This window comes from Patiria miniata, unplaced genomic scaffold (genome assembly GCF_015706575.1).
Source record: "Patiria miniata isolate m_02_andy unplaced genomic scaffold, ASM1570657v1 HiC_scaffold_29, whole genome shotgun sequence".
In the NCBI taxonomy this organism is placed as follows: Eukaryota; Metazoa; Echinodermata; class Asteroidea; order Valvatida; family Asterinidae; genus Patiria; species Patiria miniata.
The window spans coordinates 1,844,475-1,867,031 of NW_024037068.1; the positions used below are offsets into that span (position 1 = coordinate 1,844,475).

General features: G+C 39.7%; 1 protein-coding gene across 1 annotated transcript in view; it reads left to right on the forward strand.

Annotated features, from left to right (window-relative positions):
• LOC119735835 (brain protein I3-like) overlaps window positions 1-515 on the forward strand; it is a 2,399-nt gene extending 1,884 nt beyond the window's left edge. Inside the window, exon 2 of the mRNA XM_038209772.1 lies at window positions 247-515. Within this exon, the coding sequence (XP_038065700.1) occupies window positions 247-515 (269 nt within the window). The remainder of the gene's footprint in view (window positions 1-246) is intronic.
• Window positions 516-22,557: the final 22,042 nt, after the last annotated feature.

The window sequence follows — 22,557 nt, forward strand, 5'->3', positions numbered from 1 at the left end:
TAATCGGCCACTTTTTCCAAGCGCATAATCCCCACGCGTACCATAATTAACTATAATGGTCCTGATTGGTTAATATCATTAGATATGACAAATTCTCCACCGATTGTTTTTTCGTGGAACAGAAAGTTGCAAAGCACTTTTATCCGCTTTAGCAGTGCCATGAATTTGGAAGGTTTTTTCCTTATAACCCATCCGAACCCTTCTTTATATACGTTAAGTGTATTGTGCTCCTTTTTTCCTCATCAGCTCCCCAGCCACAGCCGCAGCCGATGCAGCAGCCGATGCAGCAGCCGATGCAGCAGCCGACCGTGGTCCAAGTCACTGTGCCAGCCCAGACCACTTCCCATATAGTAACCGTGGGTAACTGTCCCGTCTGCCACATCGGCAACATGAGGGAGGAGTTCTCGGCAGTCGGCATCGTACTGGCCGTCCTCTTCTTCCCGCTCGGTGTGATCTGCTGCCTTATGATGACCGAGAAGGTCTGCCCTCACTGCGGGGCGCGCTTCGGCGCGTAAACAGGTGCACCGGTACAGCCAAGAACGGGAGACACAGTGGAAAAACCTCGAGATTTTTATGTCTGTCACGGCAATTAAGGTTTATAAAAGTTTATAGGCCAACATAGCTTTCCCTAGGCCTACTCCTTTAAAATTAGCAGCATCAGCCTAGCAGCAACAACAACAGCAACAACAACAACAACAACAACAACAACAACAACTTTCAGTACGAAATATTTCATGTGTGAATAAATTTGGATACTAATTTTCGGTCACTGTTTCTTAATGCTTTGGTTATATATGAAGTGAGCTAATGTTGGTCACTATGGTCTTTGCTGTTACAAGGTACATACGAAATATCAGTTTACAAAATACACGATACTAGGCCTAAAATATGCAGTAGCTAGTTGTAAGTATACAAGTTTATATATTATTGAGAGACCGACAAAAAAAGAAGCCTATATACGGATGATTTCACATTCAGAAAGGGCCCTCAACAAGTTCACGGAAACACACAAAGGACCAAGCAAAAACGGCTAGTTCCCAACAGCAGAACCACATTAGGCATACATCGTCTTACACACCACAAGCCTATGAAACGAATTTAGTGGAGGGAGCATTACTCATGCGACACTGTCTTTGTTGAAATATCGAGCTATACACGATCTTTCTAGGCTGTAATTTGAGGACGCTACTGTCCCCTTTTCACACAGAAAAAAATAATTGTGAAATTGTTCTTTTTCTAGCCATACAAAAAGTTAGTCACTTTTGAATGGGACATCAAACGAAAAGATCGGCCAACGTTTTGTAATGAAACAGTTAATTATTTCGAGAAAAATTGAAAAATCAACATGTCAAGGAGCAGGGTTCGTTTTTTCTTTTTCTTTTCTTTTTAATATATTTCAGGCTTTTTACGGTCCCTTTATCACATTTCACGCTTGTATAAAAGCTGTGTTGTTTCATGCTTCTTAATTGTATCTGTAATAAGCACCGCTCTGAAAGATAAAGCTTAAGGTTTTGATATATATATGTTTCCATAAAACATTTTGTTATTTCCAAACGACATATTTCACAAAAATTATTCTTGTTGTACTGAAAATAACGGATTTGCAGGATCGCTGTAAGGCTCCATCTTTTTTATATCTTTGTTTTTATTTAAGAATTAGCTGCGATTTAAATAAAGGCATATAGGATCACATGCATTTATCCAAAAAGTAACCTACCGAATTACCATCAAAAGGCTCAGTTGGATCAAAAGATCGTACTGATACTAAACAGACTGTGAAATTATTCCGTCAGCATGGCTTGCTGTCATTTAGGAGAAATCAAGAAATGTTAATTTCCTGCAACGATCAGTCACTTGGCTGTTTTTTTTAACTCGTTTTTGGTGATGAAAGGCTGTGCCATTTTTTCACTGTTTTCTCGAAAAATAAATTATCCACTTAGCTGAAACTTATAGTTCAGGTTTTGAACATTCTTCTTGTATTTTATGTGTTATTATTTGAAACGAAATGCATGAAAACCAAACGATCCTATATGCCTTTAACAAAATACAATAACAACCTCAAGTTTAACAAGAGGGTGCCATTTTGTTTTCACATAAACTTGTTTTACAGAACTCAATGATTTGAAATAAAACGGTACTTTACTAGAAATAAAATGGTTACTTTACTAGAAATAAAACAGTTACTTTTACTAGAAATAAAACGGTTACTTTACGGTTATATTTTAATAGCCCTTTTTTCTTAAGCTTTGGATACATTTTGTATTAATGACAAAAGGCATTAAGGACCGCACTAAATATCCATTAAAGGTATCGAACATGTAAACGCTTTCCGGCATGTTTTTTGGCGTGAACATAGTATGCTTTTAGGTTATATATATATATATATATATATATAAACAAATTCAAATGCTTTATATAAAACCTTTTGGTTCAAAATACAATGAAGTACCATTTAATAGAAAACTGATGAGATTAGATGCTATTATGTCATAGATGTATGTCGGAAAGATTTCAGTTGTGGGAAGGATTTGAAATAGCAATGCATTAAGTCAAGTTAAAGCAAAAGGACGAAATTCGGTATTCGATAAAAACACTTTATCACCTAAAATGAGTGGCAAAATTTAGCTGGTGCACTTTACTGCAGGTACATAGGATCATTTGCTTTTTGTGTAGTTTTTTCTCTTCGTTTGAAGCAACAAAATTGCTCGACATATTAAAAAGTGTCATGCATAACAACTAACTATAAGTTTCAGCTCATTGGATACTATACATTTTGAGAAAACAGAGAAAACGCAAGAAGACTTTTTGAGGTCTTGTATCTGGATTCCGTTGCTATTAACGCATGCAACAAAGATCTGTGCCCAAGGCGCACTGTCTCAAACCACCTTCAATCATTGTTTTCTTTCGAAGGATGCCATATCAGGCGGAATAATTTCACAGGGTACCTGGTACCGGTCCTATCGTCACTTTGAGTGAGCATTTGCTTCGTTGAATTGTATCGTACGCTTCCGGGTAACTGCAAATCTTCCTACGTGCCTCTAAACTTAAGGGCTAAAAATGTCCAATTATGTAACACAGTGTATTTGTGTACACGTTATTATTTGTCCTTTTCTATATTTTATAATTTTGTACACAGAATTTAAAGGAGTTATATTTACTTTTTCAATAAAACATGCAAGTACCTAAACCTTTTGTCAGTAATCTTTGTTGTTCATCAATCCCTTTAAAGAAACAAGAGGAGTGTTATTAAAGGAATAAGTGTGTGCCTGGCCGGCTTTAAACACTCTATTTAAGACCGGTTGGAGTCTGTATGCTGATAATTACTCAAGCCGAAGGCATGGGTAATTATCAGCATCCAGACTCCAACTGATTTTATACATAGTGTCTAATACCGGCCAAGCATATATTTATTCCCATTCATAAATACCTTTTCTGTAAAAAAAAAAAAATCTAAAGTTTTCGGTCCAAAAGTAAAAGCAAGTCAAAAAGTTTAAATTTCCAACGATTTTGTTCAATAAGTTTACTTCATATTTTTCATAACACCCCTTTAGCTATATTATGGTATGTCCCTGTCGTAAACAACCCCTTATATGGAGATTGGCGCTCGCGCGTCGCGCGTATTCCGCGATGTGGCTTAGAACGCAGCTGTGCCGGTGTAGTGTAATATATGAGTATACAATTATTGAGTGGCTTAGAGGGAAATGTGAGGAATATAAGCGCAAGGTAAAATCTGGAATTTTCCAGTTCACTAGGCGAAGCCGAGTTGTTGAAGCCAAGGTGTGCCTTCTTTCAGCAAAACGAAAACAATTCACACACATCCCTATATAAGATTTGTTTTCGTTTTGCTGAAAACCACATCTGGAAGGAGTATGGGCTCCGTGAGCCAACACATTAGAGGGCTCGTTTTTACCTCTTTTGAGAGCCCCTTGGATATGACACCGAGTGTGCGTGATGTACTGGCTCGCGCGCGTACGACTTCATTAACCTGAACATCACAAATGTTCCCGTTCCGTCATGGACGCTCTATGCACAGTCAATCCGTTAGAAAGTACAACTAAGTGGATAATCTGCTGACCCTCTGGGACCAGCAAAGTGAAAGTTAGCGCGCCAAGGTGAGACTGTTACAAGTCTATTTCTTAAGCGACAGTCATTGAGTGAGTAAACTGAGTCAGTCAGTCATTTAGTTATTCAGGCAGTAAGGTACAAAAAGGACCAGTAAATATAACCAAAGAGCAGGGTGTTATCAATACACGCAAGATATGTTTATGAAGGTGGGACAATTTCCTAGTACACGTTTATGCAAAAGCATATAGCAAGAGTGTAATCCAATGCATATACATAAGCCGCTGCACAATGCAAGTATTGATCGAAACCGCTGTCTTTTGTAGTCCGCCTCGGTACATTTCACGAGAACAGACGAAAAAAATTATTCCCGATGCAAAATATGAATAGAGTGAAGGCATGATATACAGACTTGTCATGGAATAGTGCAATGTTAACTTTGCACAATTCAGGCTAGCATAAATAATTCACTTGCACGCATCTCGTCAATTGAACACGATATAAGGAACGCATCTTACCGAGGACGGCAACAAGCTACAGCCCACTACCAGCCGTTGCATGGAATTCGTAAGTAAACGTTACAAAATTGACAGAACCAGAAAGAGTGTTTGTGAAGATTTGTTTAGAATTTAATTGGAACAAAATTCGGAAAGTAAACGCTAGTGAATATTGCCGATGACTACGCTATAGTGGATGTGACTTGCAGTTTCTGACACGATTTCTTTTGTAAAATCTGATATATGAAAATCACATCAACTAACCCAACTGCCCGCTCCATTTTAAAGAACAATATATATTGTGAAGGCTTTCGCCCCTTTTGTCGTTAGGAAATTATTCTGAGACTATACATGCATGTATGCTGTGCGGCAAGGCATTTGTTTTATTGCGCCATTTTCCTCATGTGAATCCGAAATTAACAGGGAAAATCAAATCTGGCTTTATCACTCTTATAAATGGTGACTTTAAAGTGGCCGTGTGCCTGTTGGCAACATTCCGGCATGACGTCACGGGGCAGATGTTTTATCTCTGCATCTGAAGGATGGATTCAGGCAATAAATATGTGATTGGCCGGTTTTAAACATGTTTAAGGCCGGTTTGGCGTCCGGTTTCAAACACTATGTTTACAGATCGGTTTGGCATCTGGACGCTGACGATGACCTGCGAGCCAAAGACGATGGTCAAGAAGTCAAAATAAGTAAAAAAATTATAAAGTTACGACGATTTTGTTCAACAAATCTACTTCGTATTTTTCGAAACACCCCTCTAGCTATGTTATGGTATGTCCCTCTTGCTATATTGTCGTAAACAACTCCTTATAATTAAGCCGGTGTAGTGTGAAGTTAGGTCTATAAAAATACAGACTCATTGGTAGTATTGCGCAAGCGTAATCAAGGATTGTGAACGTTCATCCATTCAAACGGTGAAAGGCACCGGATTTCATAGGAGTCCACATATCATGTGACACTGGAAAAGTGTTGAAGACCCGCCATCCGGTGTTTTATATACCGTTTAAGACCGGCCACGTGACGGGCTCTGGACCAATAGGAATGGACAGTGTCTTAAGGTATTCATGAATATTCTTTTCTTTTATCAACGGAATGCTCTCAAAAATAGGTTAGTTTTGCCCTTTTGTACTAAAAATGACTAAGAGTGAAACTTGAGAAGAAGTCTATACTTCACTAAAAATGACGTAGTAGAGTGAAACTTGAGAAGAAGTCTATACTTCACTCCTTGCACTGAATAATAGTAATCCGTCAAGTTTTAAAAAGAAAAAATCAAAGCCAACGCTGTCGTATAACAGGCTATCCCCTGAATATACCCATTTATAATAATTACAACAACTGCAAATGATGTATATTCCCTTTAACTCTGCTCATCTTGTTTACAACACTTGGTGAGTTGTTTATTCGAGAATTATTGTACGATGAAACTGCACCCGGCACTGCGCCGATCGGTTTTCATAGCTTCATGCTTGTGTAAACAAAGGCTGGTTTGGGAATCGTCATGGCATGTGATGCGCAGTTACATACCATGTGCATAGTACAAGCACATGCAGCTGGCGGTACTGTCTGAGCTGGGGGTACTGCCTAAACAATCATGACGACTGCTTTTGTGCATGGTCCAAGAATTACCCGCAATTCCGTTTTCTACCGTTTAGGCCTGGCTCTAATCACTTACGCGATCCCCTGACGTCTCATACGCTGACTTTAGGCAAAATAGTTAGACTTTCGCGGTCTAGTAAACAGACTGCAACTCTTAACGAACCATCAAATGTAAAGTGAACCATCAAATGTAAAGTGAATCATCAAATGCATATTGCAAAAGATCGAATACATATACGATGAAATATCAAAATAATTAAACATCAAATATAATTTTATATAGCTCAAAATATCAAACAAATATTTGTAAAACATCGCTCACATGTTTGAGAAAATCGCAAATATATTGTAAAACATCACACATAATTATATTGAAAATCGCACAAATGTAAAACATCGCACACATATTGTGAACATAACACATAATATTGTAAAACATCGCACACATATATTAAACATCGCACACATAACGAAAAACATCGAACACATATAGTGAACATCGCACATAAATGTGAAAGATAAAATATTGAACATCCAACATATATATTGTAAAAATTAAACATTTCACACGCCATGGGTACCGGACGCCATTGGTGAGTGAATTGCTTGCCTTGGGGACCATCGAGAGGTTTCCGACCATGACTTCACTTTTGTGAAAGCTTTGTATTGATGGATGGCGTAAATGGAATACACAGAAAGCCTACTCGTCGTACATTAAGGTACACAGTGACGTCTCTAGTCCTGCGTGCTACGGAAGCCCGTTAGGCGGGCCAGGCACCTCTTTCTCTTTAACGGCGGTGCGTTTCTCTTTCACGGTAATGCGTTTCTCTTTGACGGCAGCTAGCCTCGCTTTCATAACATGTTTCTCGCGCCCGCGACATAATTATCTCGCGGCCGTGACATACTAACTCGCGGCCGCGACGTATTAACTCGCGGCCGCGACATAATTATCTTGCGGCCTCGACATTAATAACTCGCGGCCGCCACATAATTATTTCGTGGCCGCGAGTATGTCGCGGCCGCGAGATAGTTATGTCGCGGCCGCGAGTTAGTAGGGCCTACGTCGCGCGCGGCCACGCAGCCGCGAGTTACATGTTATGAAAGCGAGGCTAGCTGCCGTGAAAGAGAAACGCACCACCGTGAAATAGAAAGAGGTACCTGGCCCTAACGGGCTTCCGTACGTTCATTGCACTCTTTTCACGCTCCGCCATTGGGGATGCACAGCCTGGATCTGGCAACTTTACACACACAAAAATAGCCTGTTCAATTCAGTGATCTGAACCCCGACACGGGAATCACTGGACCGGCTATATTTATTGTGTAAAGTTGCCACATCGAGGTTCTGCATGCCCAAGGCGGAAGTGTTAAAAGAGCGATCTCGCTACACGTCCACCTAAAATACCGGCAGAGTACTTGTGAAAATTTCGACCTAGACTGCACGACCGTTTTAGGATAAAATGGAGCCTCCACCAGCCTACGACCACACGAAGCAGCCGGCCTACCCGCCTGAGTACCAATCCTACCAAAACGGATACCGTGATTTTTTTGTAGCTGTAACAATATAAAAAGAGGTGATGGTCAACTGCATGCCCGACTTGCTATTCTTGTCATGTGCATAACTGTACTTTACATAACAGTCACTGGAAGTTCTGTTTCTTGCTTGTGAAAATCAATGTGTGCATAATAAGCAGTAATAAAATTTTACCAAAACCATGCATTTTATTTCATAGGCCCTACAATTCACGAGTTTTCTTTACACACAACTCGCATAATGATAAATTTAGGTCATTATATTTGAAACCGTGGTTGACTCCTATCCATATCCCATTCCGATACATGTACGAGTAGTTATACACTGCAGACATGCCTGTGACCTTTTTCCGCAGCAACAGAACTCTCTGCGGCATGATCCTGAAAATAAAATGGCGGCCACTGCACCGGGTTTGCTGATTATTCTTTAAAAGTCTCTTACAAGATCGAACTCTGTAAAACTTCGGCACTTCTATGAAGGTGTTGGACACAATTTGCAATGGTCCAAAATGAATCCGTCAAAATATAAAATTCTTTGTTTGATTGTAAGTAAATAATAGGATCATGCATCCTGTGAAATGCTTGCGCGCGCCTAGAGTGGTGTCGTTTCCGAGAAAAGAGGTATTGCCATTAATTTTTGTCGCAATGGTTTTTTGATTTGGTCCTATTAGGACCAAATAGGACTAAATCATTGCGTCCTATTAGGACCAAATCATCGCGCTGTTTAATCGAAAACCTACGCTTTGCGTTGAGCAAAAAGGAGATGCACTTTCACGGTTTTCTCAAATCGTATGATATACTCAGTCGTCTGTCTAAAAGAAATGGTAATTTCAAGACAAGAGCCTCTCTTTCAAATTTCTGAACGAGCAGCAAATGGAACATAGTGGTATACCGTTGGTATACGGGTACATTTTGTTTTTACATTTCTTTGGTCCCTTTATGTGCATAATAGTTTTTATTATAACATTCTATATCAAAAGTCATTTTGTTTTACAACTTAAGTGGTTTGCTAGTCTTGTATTTGCTTCTGTGTGAACTTTCGTCCGGTTTTAGTCGTCACTTCAAGGAAGTGACTTGAATGTTATGGCTACGAAGCTGTATTGGGGTCGACATAGTGAAGTTTCCCCATCTTGCTTCCGCTATTCCGAAAGTACGACTTATAACTCGTACGTCCGACTTGTAACTCGTACGTACGACTTGTAACTCTTCCGTACGCCTTATAACTCTGGCTGCATATAAAACAGTTGAATAGAGCTACAATCCTGGCCAAATCTCGCTGGGCCCTCAACCCCCCAGCCCCCGCTCAATGTTGTCTCTCATTGCGCGGTGTGCTCCATCCGCTGGAGAGAACAACATTGATCGGGGGAGCGGGGGAATTGGTGACCGTTGGAGGCTAAGGTTATTTCCAAGTGTCTCAACCAATTTGGCCGGGATTGTAGGTCTAGGTCTGCGCCCGTTGAAAATACGCGGGGACTCGCTGACAATAGACGTAGTCGTAGCTCTGGAAGCGCGTTCCGGACACGGCCTCATACTACTTCAAAAATATAAGCCGCACGTACGCCTTATAACTCGTGCGCACGCCTTATAACTCGTACGTACGCCTTATCACTCGTGCGCACGCCTCATAACGCGTGCGTACGCCTTATTACTCATAGTACGCATTAACTCGTACGTACGCCTAGTAAAGAGTAACCTTTATGAAAATGAAAAGCATTTTCTAAAACGTTGGAGAGATTTCCAATTGGAGCTCCTGTGACCAATTTCATGTCGCTTTTAACTGCAAACTTTCTAGGCACATAAAATTACCGGCCTTTAAAAGAAAAATAGGTTAATATAATATGCCACAGCGTCGCTTTCTCGCGTGATCTATGTATTTTTGTGTCTCCTAAACGAGGTCATTTGGGGGACACTTACCAGTCCTTAATTCTGTATGACCGTGTGAAAGTTTATGAAAGCAAGTATATAACTTCTACATGCTTTCATGGATTTTGATGAAACTGTAGCAGTGACCCTTGGGCTGGACGACACAATTCTTCATCGGATTACTGAGGTCAAAGTCATGTTGGGTCATTGTTATAGGCCTAATGCTTCAAATGTTTCTGTGTCTACAGAATTTGATAGATTTCAGTGTAGCTTGGATGGAGTGATCCTTGGATGGGGGTTCATGACAACTCTTCCGAACATGGAGCTTGAAAGGTCATCTAAGGGTCATTTAAGGTCGTTGTATAAATTGCAAAAAAGAAATGCCTTTTTCTTTTGTAAGAACACAAAACATATAGGGATTGAACGCGAAAAAAGGCGACACTTGCGATTCGCGGATTACCTTGTTATATAGGGACCATTAAAATTGGTGCGAGTACTGGATACGTATGTAGCTCGGTAAATTGCTTGCTAATTCACCGTTTGGGATGTTATTTCACCAAATCCACAAGTACATATCTCATCATTTTGATGTAAAATGCACATGGTCCGTGACATGTCGATACTGCCCCTAGTTTACCAAAAGTTAGTCCGCAGTTTGTTTGCGATGCAGTACACATCTATAAAGGGGTACATGCAAGCTAGACTGGTTGCCTGGCCTTGCAATTTCTCGACGTGCATAAACAGCTGCTCAGTTTAATTAAGTGGGTCAGGGAAAGAAAACAAAGGAACATGATTGTTTTCCTAGTTTTTTTTTTCCTCAGCATACCGACAAAAAACTTCAAACAAGTCAGTGTAACAATACTTGCTATAATATGCTAACCCCCAAATCCTTCTATTTGTGAAAACTGCAGCAAAACGTTGTATAGCCTATTCCCTTTAACAAGCAGACTTTCAAAACCGAGCCCCATACGCATCCCGTATGCGTACCATTTTAATGCGGGCCATAAGAAATCGTACGCGTACGGGATACGTATGCGGATCGGAAAAGAAAGTCGCGTAACAATGTTTTTTAATCTAGCACACTATCGGACATGTACATCTCACATCGAGGTATTGGAATGTATTAAAGTCCGGTGAAAATATCGGTCCCTTTTTCCAAGCGCATACGTATCCCCTATGCGTACCATAATTCATCCTAACTGATTTGTTAATTTTATTAGGTATGACAAGTTCTCCACTGATTTTTTTTTGTAGAACAGAAAGTTGCAAAGCAGTATTATCGCCATGATTTTGGACGCTTTCCCCATAGAGCCCACCCGAACCCTTCTTTAGGCTGTATACTTCTTTTTTTTAAATATATTTCTCCTTTTCCTCATCAGCTCCCCAGCCCCAGCCGCAGCCGATGCAGCAGCCTCCCATGGTCCAAGTCACTGTGCCAGCCCAGACCACTTCCCAGATAGTAACCGTGGGTGACTGTCCCGTCTGCCACATCGGCAACGTGAGGACGCAGTGCGGGTGCTCACCACTCGCCATCTTACTTGCCATTCTCTTGCTCCCGCTCGGGCTGATCTTCTGCTTTTGGAGTACCGAGAGGGTCTGCTCTCACTGCGGGGCGCGCTTTGGCAAGTAACCAAGTGCACCGGTGTAGCCAACAACGATGGCCACAAGCCAACAACGACTACGACAACAACCATAACCGCTACAAGCCACCACAACCCCCACGAACCACCAACGCTGCAATGACCCCAACCACTACGAAGCACAACAACCGCAAACCACAACAACTACAACCGCTGCAAACCACAACAACCACAACCACTGCAAACAACGACGACGACATGACCTTTTAGTAGTAAATGATACATGTGTGAATAAATGTGGACAGGAGGATATCATAATCTTCAGTAAGTGTTTTTTATTGCTTAGGTTTATCTGTGTGGTTTTGTGTGTATATGAAGTGAATATAATGATTGCTATTACAAGTTACATAGTATGTACCTTGTAATACCATGTACTACATACGCAATATCAGTTTACAAAATACACGGTACCACCAGGCCTAAAATATGCAGTAGCTAGTTGTAAGTATACAAGTTTATATATTAATCAGAGACCGACAAAAAAAGAAGCCTATATACGGATGATTTCACATTCAGAAAGGGCCCTCAACAAAGTTTTCGTTCATGCGTTCTGTATTATGTTACGCGACACGCGCCGGGCTGTTATTGTATTACAAAACACTACATTCGAATTGACCAATCACAGTTTCAGTCCTGATTTGGGAAATAAATTACGTCACGATTTAGTAAAGTCGACTCCGATTGGCTGAGGCATGAAATCGCATAAATATGCATGCTTTGACATATCAGACGTTATACAGGAGACTTGGCTCCGAAGATAACGTGAGATACTCAGACTACAACAAGGTCTCGCAAACGCAAAAACGTCTGGTTCTCAACAACAGGACCACATTAGGCCTACATCATCTTCCACACAAGAACCCTATGCAACACATTTAGTAGAGGGCGCATTACTCATGCGACACCGTCTTTGTTCAAAAATCGAGGTACAAGATCTTTATAGGCCGGAAGTTTAGGACACTACTTTCCACACAGAAAAAAATGATTGTTAAATCATAATTTTTCGAGCAATACAAAAAGTTATCCACTTTTGAATGAAACATCAAACGAAGAAAATCGGCCCACGTTTTGTTTTGGAACAGTTACTTATTTCGAGAAAAAGGGGTGTTATTATTTGAAACGACCAAACGATCCAATAATTCCTTTAACAAAATACAATAACAACCTCGAGTTTAACAAGAGGGTGCCATTTTGCCTTCACATTAACTTGTTTTACCGAACTCAATGATTTGAAATAAAACGGTTCTTTACTAAAAAAAAATGGTTACTTTACTAGAAATAAAACGGTTACTTTACGGTTGTATTGTTATAACCTCTATTTTCTTAGTGCTTCAGATACATTGTGTATTATTGACAAATTTAAAGGCATTAAAGACTGCACAAATGTATCCATCGTGGGTATCGAACATGTAACCGCTTTCCGACATGATTTGTGGCGTGCGTTAAATATACGTCATTATATATTTTTTTTAAATGCTTTAGATAAATACCCTTTCATTAAATATAGTAACATTTAATTGAAAATTGATGAGATGAGATGCTATTGTGTCAAAGATGTATGTCGAAAAGATTCTAGTTGTGGGAAGGGAATAAAAGAACGAAATTCAGTATTCGATAACAACACTTTATCACCTATAATGAATGCAAAATTTTGCTGGTGCACTTACTGCAGGTACATAGGATTATTTGCTTTTTGTGTAGTTTTTTCTCTTCGTTTGAAGCAACACAGTTGCTCGACATAAGAAGTGTCATGCACAACAACTAACTTGTTAAAGTTTCAGCTCATCGGATACTTTACATTTTGAGAAAACAGAGACAACGCAAGCAGACTTTTCGAGGTCTTGTAACTGTATTCCGTTGCTATTAACGCATGCAACAAAGATCTGTGCCCTAGCTGCATGCCACCTTCAATCATTGTTTTCTTTCGAAGGATGCCATATCAGGCGGAATAATTTCACAGGGTACCTGGTTCCGGTCCTATCGTCACTTTGAGTGAGCATTTGCTTCGTTGAATTGTATCGTACGCTTCCGGGTAACTGCAAATCTTCCTATACGTGCCTCTAAACTTAAGGGCTAAAAATGTCCAATTATGTAACACAGTGTATTTGAGTACACGTTATTATTTGTCCTTTTCTATATTTTATAATTTTGTACACAGAATTTAAAGGAGTTATATTTACTTTTTCAATAAAACATGCAAGTACCCAAACCTTTTGTCAGTAATCTTTGTTGTTCATCAATCCCTTTAAAGAAACAAGAGGAGTGTTATTAAAGGAATAAGTGTGTGCTTGGCCGGCTTTAAACACTCTATTTAAGACCGGTTGCAGTCTGTATGCTGATAATTACTCAAGCCGAAGGCATGGGTAATTATCAGCATCCAGACTCCAACTGATTTTATACATAGTGTCTAATACCGGCCAAGCATACATTTATTCCCATTCATACTTACCTTTTCCGTAAGAAAAAAAAATCTAAAGTTTTCGGTACAAAAGTCAAAGCAAGTCAAACAGTTTAAATTTCCAACGACTTTGTTCAATTAGTTTACTTCATATTTTTTCATAACACCCCTGTAGCTATTTTATGGTATGTCGCTGTCGTAAACAACCCCTTATATGGAGATTGGCGCTCGTGCGTCGCACGTACTCCGCGAGTGGCTTAGAACGCAGCTGTGCCGGTGTAGTGTAATATATGAGTATACAATTATTGAGTGGCTTAGGAGGAAATGTGAGGAATATTAGCGCAAGGTAAAATCTGGAATTTTCCAGTTTACTAGGCGAAGCCGAGTTGTTGAAGCCAAGGTGTGCCTTCTTTCAGCAAAACGAAAACAATTCACACACATTCACACAAGATTTGTTTTCGTTTTGCTGAAAACCACATCTGGAAGGAGTATGGGCTCCGTGAGCCAACACATTAGAGGGCGCGTTTTACCTCTTTTGAGAGCCCCTTGGATAGGACTGTACAGTATTGCTGTGTGTAGTTTCGTGCGATTGCTGTCACATTGATAAGTCGTTTATTATTTCCTGTGCCAGTGTCAAAGAGTACAGTCACCTTCTTTAGATGAAGAGCATAATGCAAGAGAATGAAAAAGATATCGGTGTCAGGGCTTTTGACTCGGATGAACTCATGACCCTCATCTTGATCATACATGCGGTTTAGTACAACCCTTGAGTCTGTTTCTCCCTGAGTTGATTTCAGACTCGCTATTTCTGTCTTCAGTGGGCTTTGTGCATCTGCCGATGTTAGCAAGTAAGCCATTGCTTGAGATATGAATACATCCTTTCTGTCTTGAAGTATTTCAGCAAAGTTATCGTTGCTCCACACCTTACAGATAACCTGTATCAACTGCTGAATGAATGATCTAGCCACACTGAAAGCTCCTCTTTTTAGCAATTCAGTAGCTGCAGGGTGAGACGTCTCAATGTTGAAAATATATGACTACTGAAATAGGTCAGATATCGAGAATAATTGTGACCACCAAAGCTGAAAAACAGGTCTGGCATAAGATGGAGGCAGTGCACATACAGATGGAAGTCATTGGTCTTCACAGCTTGCATCAGTAATAGAACCAACCATATGTGATCTATGTAGGACATCCAGAACTGGGCAGTTTTGCCCAAGCTGCCCTTACGAACTCTGTCTCGATAGAGCAGGTACTCCTGTAGATAGCCATTTACGCCTGCATCTTCCATGACGCGGCTTAGGCTTTCTTTGTTCAAGCATTGAGGAAGTTTACTGCAGAGATTCGGTACTGCTGACATTAAGGCCTCTTGGCTACTCTATGATGAGAACTGCTCAAAGAGCTGCCGTTCAAGACATTCAAGCATTTTCTTGTGACAGTGAATGGCTCTTACATAATTCTTGCCACTCAGTACTCCGTTAAGTGATCCAGAGGAAATCAGCCCAGATTCTAGAAGTACACCATTAAGGCCCGATCCAGCCATTTTCTTGCCAATCATCTTGCAATAGGCACAAATCAAGTGAAATGTACCAATCAACAAAATGTGCTTCTTGAATCTTTCGGGCTTGTTCCAGATAAGAGGATATGCCTTCATGCATACACCAAGATCGAATGTTGTGATAACATACTCCTGGCCAACCTCTCTTGCCACCTCCTCTGCATACATCAAACATTCTTGAACTGTTTCATACTCCGTGATTGGATGGTTGATGACGGGATAGTAGTATATTGTAGTCAGTCTGTCTGGCCTCTCATTGGTCTCCGATATGAACCCTGCCCAGCCTGGGACGTTTTGGTCTTTGCTAGACAATATCCGTATGAGAATCCAAAGGAGACCTTGTTTGTTTCCATTTTAATCCCTCGGGATGGCTTGAGTTGGGATTCTCAAAGCTTGGACTTTTTCGGCAGTGTACATAACACTCAGGTAGGTTTTCGACTGTATGGGACCTTAGAGACCGCTGACCTGTTTTTAGAACAACTTGTATTTCAGGGAGAGATCCACCAATGTTTCTGTGTTGTCACTCTACCTCTTGCAGCATGATTCTATGAGCCGTATGTATTGAACCACCTCCAGTGAGGCTGCTCAACAGTTGGTCAAAGTTATCAAAGTCCGAGTGAAACAGGGAAGGACAATCTGGATCAGTTACGAATAATCCTTGTTGACAAGATGTTTGAGGTTTGGCGTACTGCACTGGCTATGGCTCTTTCCAGCTCCAGTGAGAAGGAATAGCTTTCACAGTGGCCAAACGTATTTATGAGTGTTATGAGTTGAGCACTTCGGAAGAGGTGCCGTAGGGTCATACAAACAAGTATGCTTTGGCAGCTTCCACTTGCCGTTTGTTGCAGCTCTACAAAGGTCTTAGCCAATATGGAATTGACTAGTCTGAACACCTTTTCAATGTGACTTGTTGACTTCCCTGAGATCACATGACTCAGGAAGTTGTGAAGTTGGCACGGAATTACATCATTCATGCCTCTCAGTTTTTGGGCAGTTGGAGGCCATGGAGGGCTGCTAGACTTTTTGAAGGCATCATGAATTACACCCCTTAGGTAATCTGCTGTCTCTGTTATCAAGTTAGACGAGCCGAGCTCGTAAGCACATCTTACTGCTAACTCGGTACTGATGTCAGAACTATACACAAGATAGGAAGGAAACTTTCCCCTGTGATCAAGTTTACAAAATCGCAATTTGTCCTTGTACACCTCACTTTTCTCAAGCTTTGTTTTAGTAAGTACCTGTGCTTTGAATTTGGAAATTTGGTGTTCTTCAGACTTGATATGTACTCCTGGTTAAATCAGTGAGGTTCATGACCTTTCCATCAAGCAGGATTTCTTTGTCAATTATTTGACTGACTTTTGAGAGGGCTTCTTGATGTACATTTTCTAGCTCTGTTTGCTTTTCCTTTTCTTCCTCATTTGTACTTCTCCAGTGAAGTGGATCTTTCACATATGACATTCAACAGCTTCTGTGATACTGTGCCTCACAAGCAAAGCTTTTCATCGGACATTGTCTCAGCAATCTGCACTACATTCTTCCATCCATCACATTCAAATTTCGATGTTCGTTCTGTCGTCCAAATACTACCTCTTCTTACTTTCTTTCTTCCTTCTTTATTACCAAATATGCAGTCTGGCTTAAAAAGAATTATTTCCCTATCACCAGAGAGTTGACGGCAAGTACGAGCACGAAATGGAGATGCCATTTTTGTACTTTGTGCCTGTAGACGGCTGAGATTCATTGTGAATCTCTGGTAGCAATCTCGATGGTAACCATGATTATATCCTTGCATGAAAGCTATGTATAGGCACCACGTGCTCTGAAACCACACACCCAAACCCAGACATTACCTCATCCACATTGGAATGCATGAACCCCAACTTACTAAATGAATAATGAATAAGGCCCCGACTTGGATCAGATTGGACTCTAGAACATTGTAGCCCTTTGGTAAGCATAGAACATCATGTGATGTACTGAGATGTACTGACACAATAAACCAAGCAAGCATTGAAGCAACAACTATTATCCGTGTGCTAGTGACAAGCTCACTACATTACAATGATGTTCTGTGTATTCATTAAAGAGCTTACATGTGTCTGGTAGTCTGTGGCTTGAACATGAAGGCTGAGCCAATCTTTTTTCACGTATTTCCTTCAATTTATCTAGCCGAGCTTGTGGATCCTTTGTCGGATGTAAGAAAGTAAATGATTCACATTTGGACTCAGGAAAGTGAACTACACACACCTGTTTCCGCTTAATTGGGAGACTTTCAGTGTCCATCACATCGCTCACTTTCCTCTTAAACGATTTCTCGCTTTCTGAAGAAGCATCCATTTCTTTTATGCACAGGCAAATCACATGAGAGAAGGCCTTACATGCAAAAATACATGCATCTGATCACTTGTATAGGACACCAGTTTACACATTGACGCTGCCACATAGACCTATACATGCATGACATGTATATCGACTACTCAACGTAAATCAACAACCTTCTCCTAAAAACCTGATCACAAATGGCATGCAAACGTTATTTTCTCATTAAAACCTTTCCCAGCAACTTATACAATCTACTGTTGATTAAAATGAAACCTTACATGCAAAGGTTTTGAAACTTCTCAAACTATGACCACTTGAAATCTCACCATCATATTGACACCAGCTTGCCAATGGAGGCTGCCATTTTTGTTTTCTTGCAAGCGCCCTCTCTTGGAAGTTAATTCTCTTGACAGACGATGAAAGTTTTCTACACAATTGCTAAACTTTATTGTGACAGAATAATTATTTGAATTTTGTATACAGCAATTTTAATAATCCATGTGCCATGTGCACATCGCTTTATGCCAAGGATATTTCCATCTATGTCAATAGTAATAAAAGCCGAGTTTTGTAATGACAAAATCTTACAAAGCTAAAGTATTTTTACAGCTTGGCTTATTGAATAAAATTTGGTTCCAAAATTTGAACTCACCAGGCTATATTAAACCACAATCGTGTTTTGATGTTTGAGTTTCCGCTAATCAACTGCCAATAAAAACTGCAAAAACTTTAACTACTTATTATTGGGAAAAAAAGGTGTATTTATATTCTTCCAAGTATAACGATCTCTAATGTCGGTTTCCATGATAACTTGGGACATTTTTTTAAAAGATATATAAATGAAAGTGTACCATGTCAAGTTTTAATAAGATTGGTGAATGCATGTCCACGCATCTGAAAGATTGACGTATCACTTTCCACCTCAATCGCTAATAGTAGTATAGAAACCGGGTTCAGCATGGGGGTGAATATACCATTCAAATGATGTTTAATTGTCAATTTGCCAGGACTTTACAAATTTAGTTCAAATAAAAGTCAGATAATCATTATTTAGATACTGTGTTACCAATTTGTGTCTTTTAAGATGAACAGTGAACTTTAATGATTAAATTTAAGGAATAATTATGACGACTGTGAAAATAAATGAACTTTATTTGTGCCAAGTTTGGTTAAGATCGGTCAAGGTGTGCTGAAGTTATGGCGTTTTGTTTTTCCCCTTCCAACCCTTGTGCTAAGAAAATGCATGTAAGCTCAATCAGAGGCGGTTCCAATAATTGGCCTCCTGAGAGAGTGCATCCCTAAATTGTCACTGTTAATATTTTTTTTCCTATTGGGGACATGCCAAGGATAAAAAATATCGGTGGCGGTGGGTTCTGGGGGGGGGGGGGATGCACTTGGACCCCCCATAGCCCACGGGCTACTAGCTAAGATCGGACCAGTCGAATACAAAACGCGCGATTTCAAAATTAACATACATGTATGAGCTCACTAGATATTCACAAGATATGGATATTAACAGCATTTCACTTAAAACTTTCTGAAGTGGAGCGCGCAAATTAAAACCACTCTTTAACACTGTATAAAAGCCTGCGAATGCAAACAAACATTTATTTGTTACAGGATATAACGTTCCTTTAAATTTTGTTCGGAAAGGAAAGTCGAAATTTTGAAGCAAAAAAAAAACCAGTATAGACCTATATCAGATTTGGTTCGTTTCAAAATATAAACTCCATAGAAGAATGGTCAGAACCTTATCTGCGGAAGTTGCAGCTCAGTGGATATTACACTTTTCGGAAAAACAATGAAAAACCATGCACAACCTTCTAGTCACGAAACACTATTTGGTCAATAGCACTTTATTGCAAAATCAGTCAGTTGTTTGAAATCGCTTCCTTTTTTTTTTTAATTTCTTGTTAATGACAGCAAGCCAGACAATATAATTTCACGGCTTGTTTAGTACATGTACGAGTACGATCTTTGATCCAAGTAAGCTTTTGGACAATAATTTGGTAGGTATGATGTATCTGTAAAAAATGGGAGATACCGCCCTCTGTTGTTTTCATTAAAAATGACCTTTCGGGGCCACTTTCTTGTTCTCGAACGACAACTTGTCTCGTGTCTTGATCTCCGAAGTTCATGGATTAATATCCGTTTGTGGCTGCTCGTCGGCAGATTAACTTTAAAAATAATAATATAGGTTTTCCCGGACAATTTCGGAAAATGTGCGTTTGAATTTGTAAAACATAAATTCAATTTGGCGCCGAGTTTGAGAACGACGTACATCCTGGTTTCATTTTCGCAATAACTATCATTCGATTTCATTTTGCATCAATCAAATGAATTAATGTGCATAACGGTTCATCTAAGGGATTACAAATACGTGATTAGGTTTTCGGTTTGACGTATGCGTTGCCGATTATAACGAATGTGCAATCCAATTCGCAGAAAATCGATTGTCTATTGTGACACAGGCTGAATTGAACATTCTTTTTCATTTGTTACAATTTAAATTCGCATTTTCTGCATTTAATTTAAATAAATTAAACAGTCCTATACAAATCATGATACAACTTTGATTCATTAATTAATGATTCATTAATTAATCAATGTATGTCTTATTGATCATTAATGGCCTATGTGAAATGTAGGCAAATGAAACGTGAAAATGATATATAATATGAACAATATGAAATCACTTAAAATAATCTTGTAGCCATATTATTAAGACGGTAAAGGAACACATCACGTGTCATGTTACATGGGATCTGCATGGGGACTTTTTGAATATTCAAAAATTCAATCATTCAATCAACCATTCCTCAACTGTTACTTTAACACATAAATGAATTCCAATGCTTGACCAGGCATACGTTAAATAACACTGCGAGGGAAATCGGCTGCACATTTAGCGAAAAAGATTGATGATAAATTAAACAGGATTGCGGATGTGCCTTCGATTTTGCGCTAAAATGAAATGTCAATACACTAAATGCAGTGCACATTTGGGAAATCGTACACTGATGTTTTACGACTGAAAGCACTTTCACGGGAAAAGAATTATCATTTGTTAAATAGAAACAGAGATTAGGAACGTTCATTCTATTTCGCACAAAAACGAATGCTTCTTTTACAAATTCGTGTACACATTTTCCGAAATTGTCCGGGAAAACCTGTAATAGTGGCATCTAATTAAGCGCAACAAGTCCATCACCCAGTGACGCTCATGGCGCTATACAATGAGTAAATATACAAATTACAAAACTAATAAGTGCTAAGTTCAAGACATACAGTATGAAATTTTGGTATAAATGCAACTGATCCTTATGCCTTTAAGAGTGCCTCTCATGTCCGCTTTGCAGCGGCGCTCTACAGTCGTCTGCCCCTCTCAACACTTTCCGTGTTCTGTATCTCGGTTTTGTTCTTCAACGTCTCCCGCTTGTTTCCTTCAGATTACAGTTGACGACGAAGTTGATGCCGTCTTCCAGGAAATGAAGTTACGTCACGCATTCAGATGGGCCATCTTCAAGATCAAAGATTACAAGTTTGTGGTTTTGGACACCAAGGCCACTGTGGGTCAAGGCTTCACAGAGTTTTACGCCAGCCTGAAGAAATCGGGTAAACCGCGCTACGCCCTCTACGATGTTCCGCGGGAATGGGGCGTACGTACAGAGCAGTTGGTCTTCTTCTTCTGGTTAGTAAAATTCACGTGTTTCTTGGCTTTATGAAACGTTTCGGCACCGTTTTGCTTAATCATGTATTCTTTAAGTTTTGAAAGCACATCGGCACATAAGCCGTTACAATTGTGAGGTTTTTCTCCATTTGTATTAGGTGTATAAGTTGTAATCCTTGTGTCTTAGGAATAACCATGCAGCCTTTAGCTTCCGTCCTCATCATGCCTCTTTGTTATTCGAATTTCTTGGAGCACGGCGTTTGTGCATAAGTATTCATTCATGTATGGGGCCGTCCACAAAGTACGTAGCACGAAGGGGGAGGGGCTGTTGCGTACGTACACCATGCGAACAGCGGGAGGGGGTCCAAGCCAATGCGTACGCACGCAAACCGAACGTTTGCTTGTAAATTGTCATAAAATCAATGTATTTTCCTCACATTTAATATCAGTATCAGGGCCAGCTTTTATGCATCGAAAACTGTTATAACACAGCACCCTTCAGCCCACCATTTGGATTTCTTCCCAGTGTCACCGCCAGTCTATTGCTTTAGAGATCATTAAACTTCAGAGACCGCGAAATGATTAAACGATATACGGGTCCCTCTTTAGGTTTGGTTAAGGTCGGTTATAGTCGATATAGTTTCATCATTCCAAAAACAACTTCTGCAACCCAGAGCTGACATCTCTTAAATCTAACGACAGTATATTTATTATTTGACAGTATCGTTCGATAGAAATGCTATCATTCGTACGCATTTTACAGTTCATGCAATGTGAATCAACGCGGTTGTGCACATTCACGGTGCGTCGCGGTGATCGCCATCTCCATCTTCATTTTCGTGGTGCATTTTGTCGTCTTCATTCTCGTTTTACTAGAAAATGTCCCACACAAAATCTCAACCCTGCCCCTCTACATTTGTTCACGACAAGTTGTTGGTTTTAAATGTCGCTAATAAACAAATAGCTTCAAGTAGCCGGCGATCATGCATTTCGTAATGCTTCCTTTATTCTAATCTACATGTACAGGTTAAGTGCATAATACATGTACAAACATGATTATTGTACATCGAATGGGTATACATACAGGGTGAGTTAAAAAAAAAAAAAGCAGAACCCAAATTCCAAAATTATATTTCATATTTTAAAAAAATACATGTAGCACCAAAAGCAATAATGACCTGGAAGCCAATATCAGAAACTACTTTTAGATGAAAACAATACTGAAATTGCTCAATCCGTTCAAAGAATATCACTATTTAAACCCGATGACCCTAAAACCAGTCAGTTGCTTAAAAATTAACACTTTATTGTGTGTTCTGACTGATCATTTGGAACAACAAAGAAAATGACAAAGAATACTTGTTTCAACAACTTACTGTCAACAGCTGTAGTACACAATATCTGCATTAACA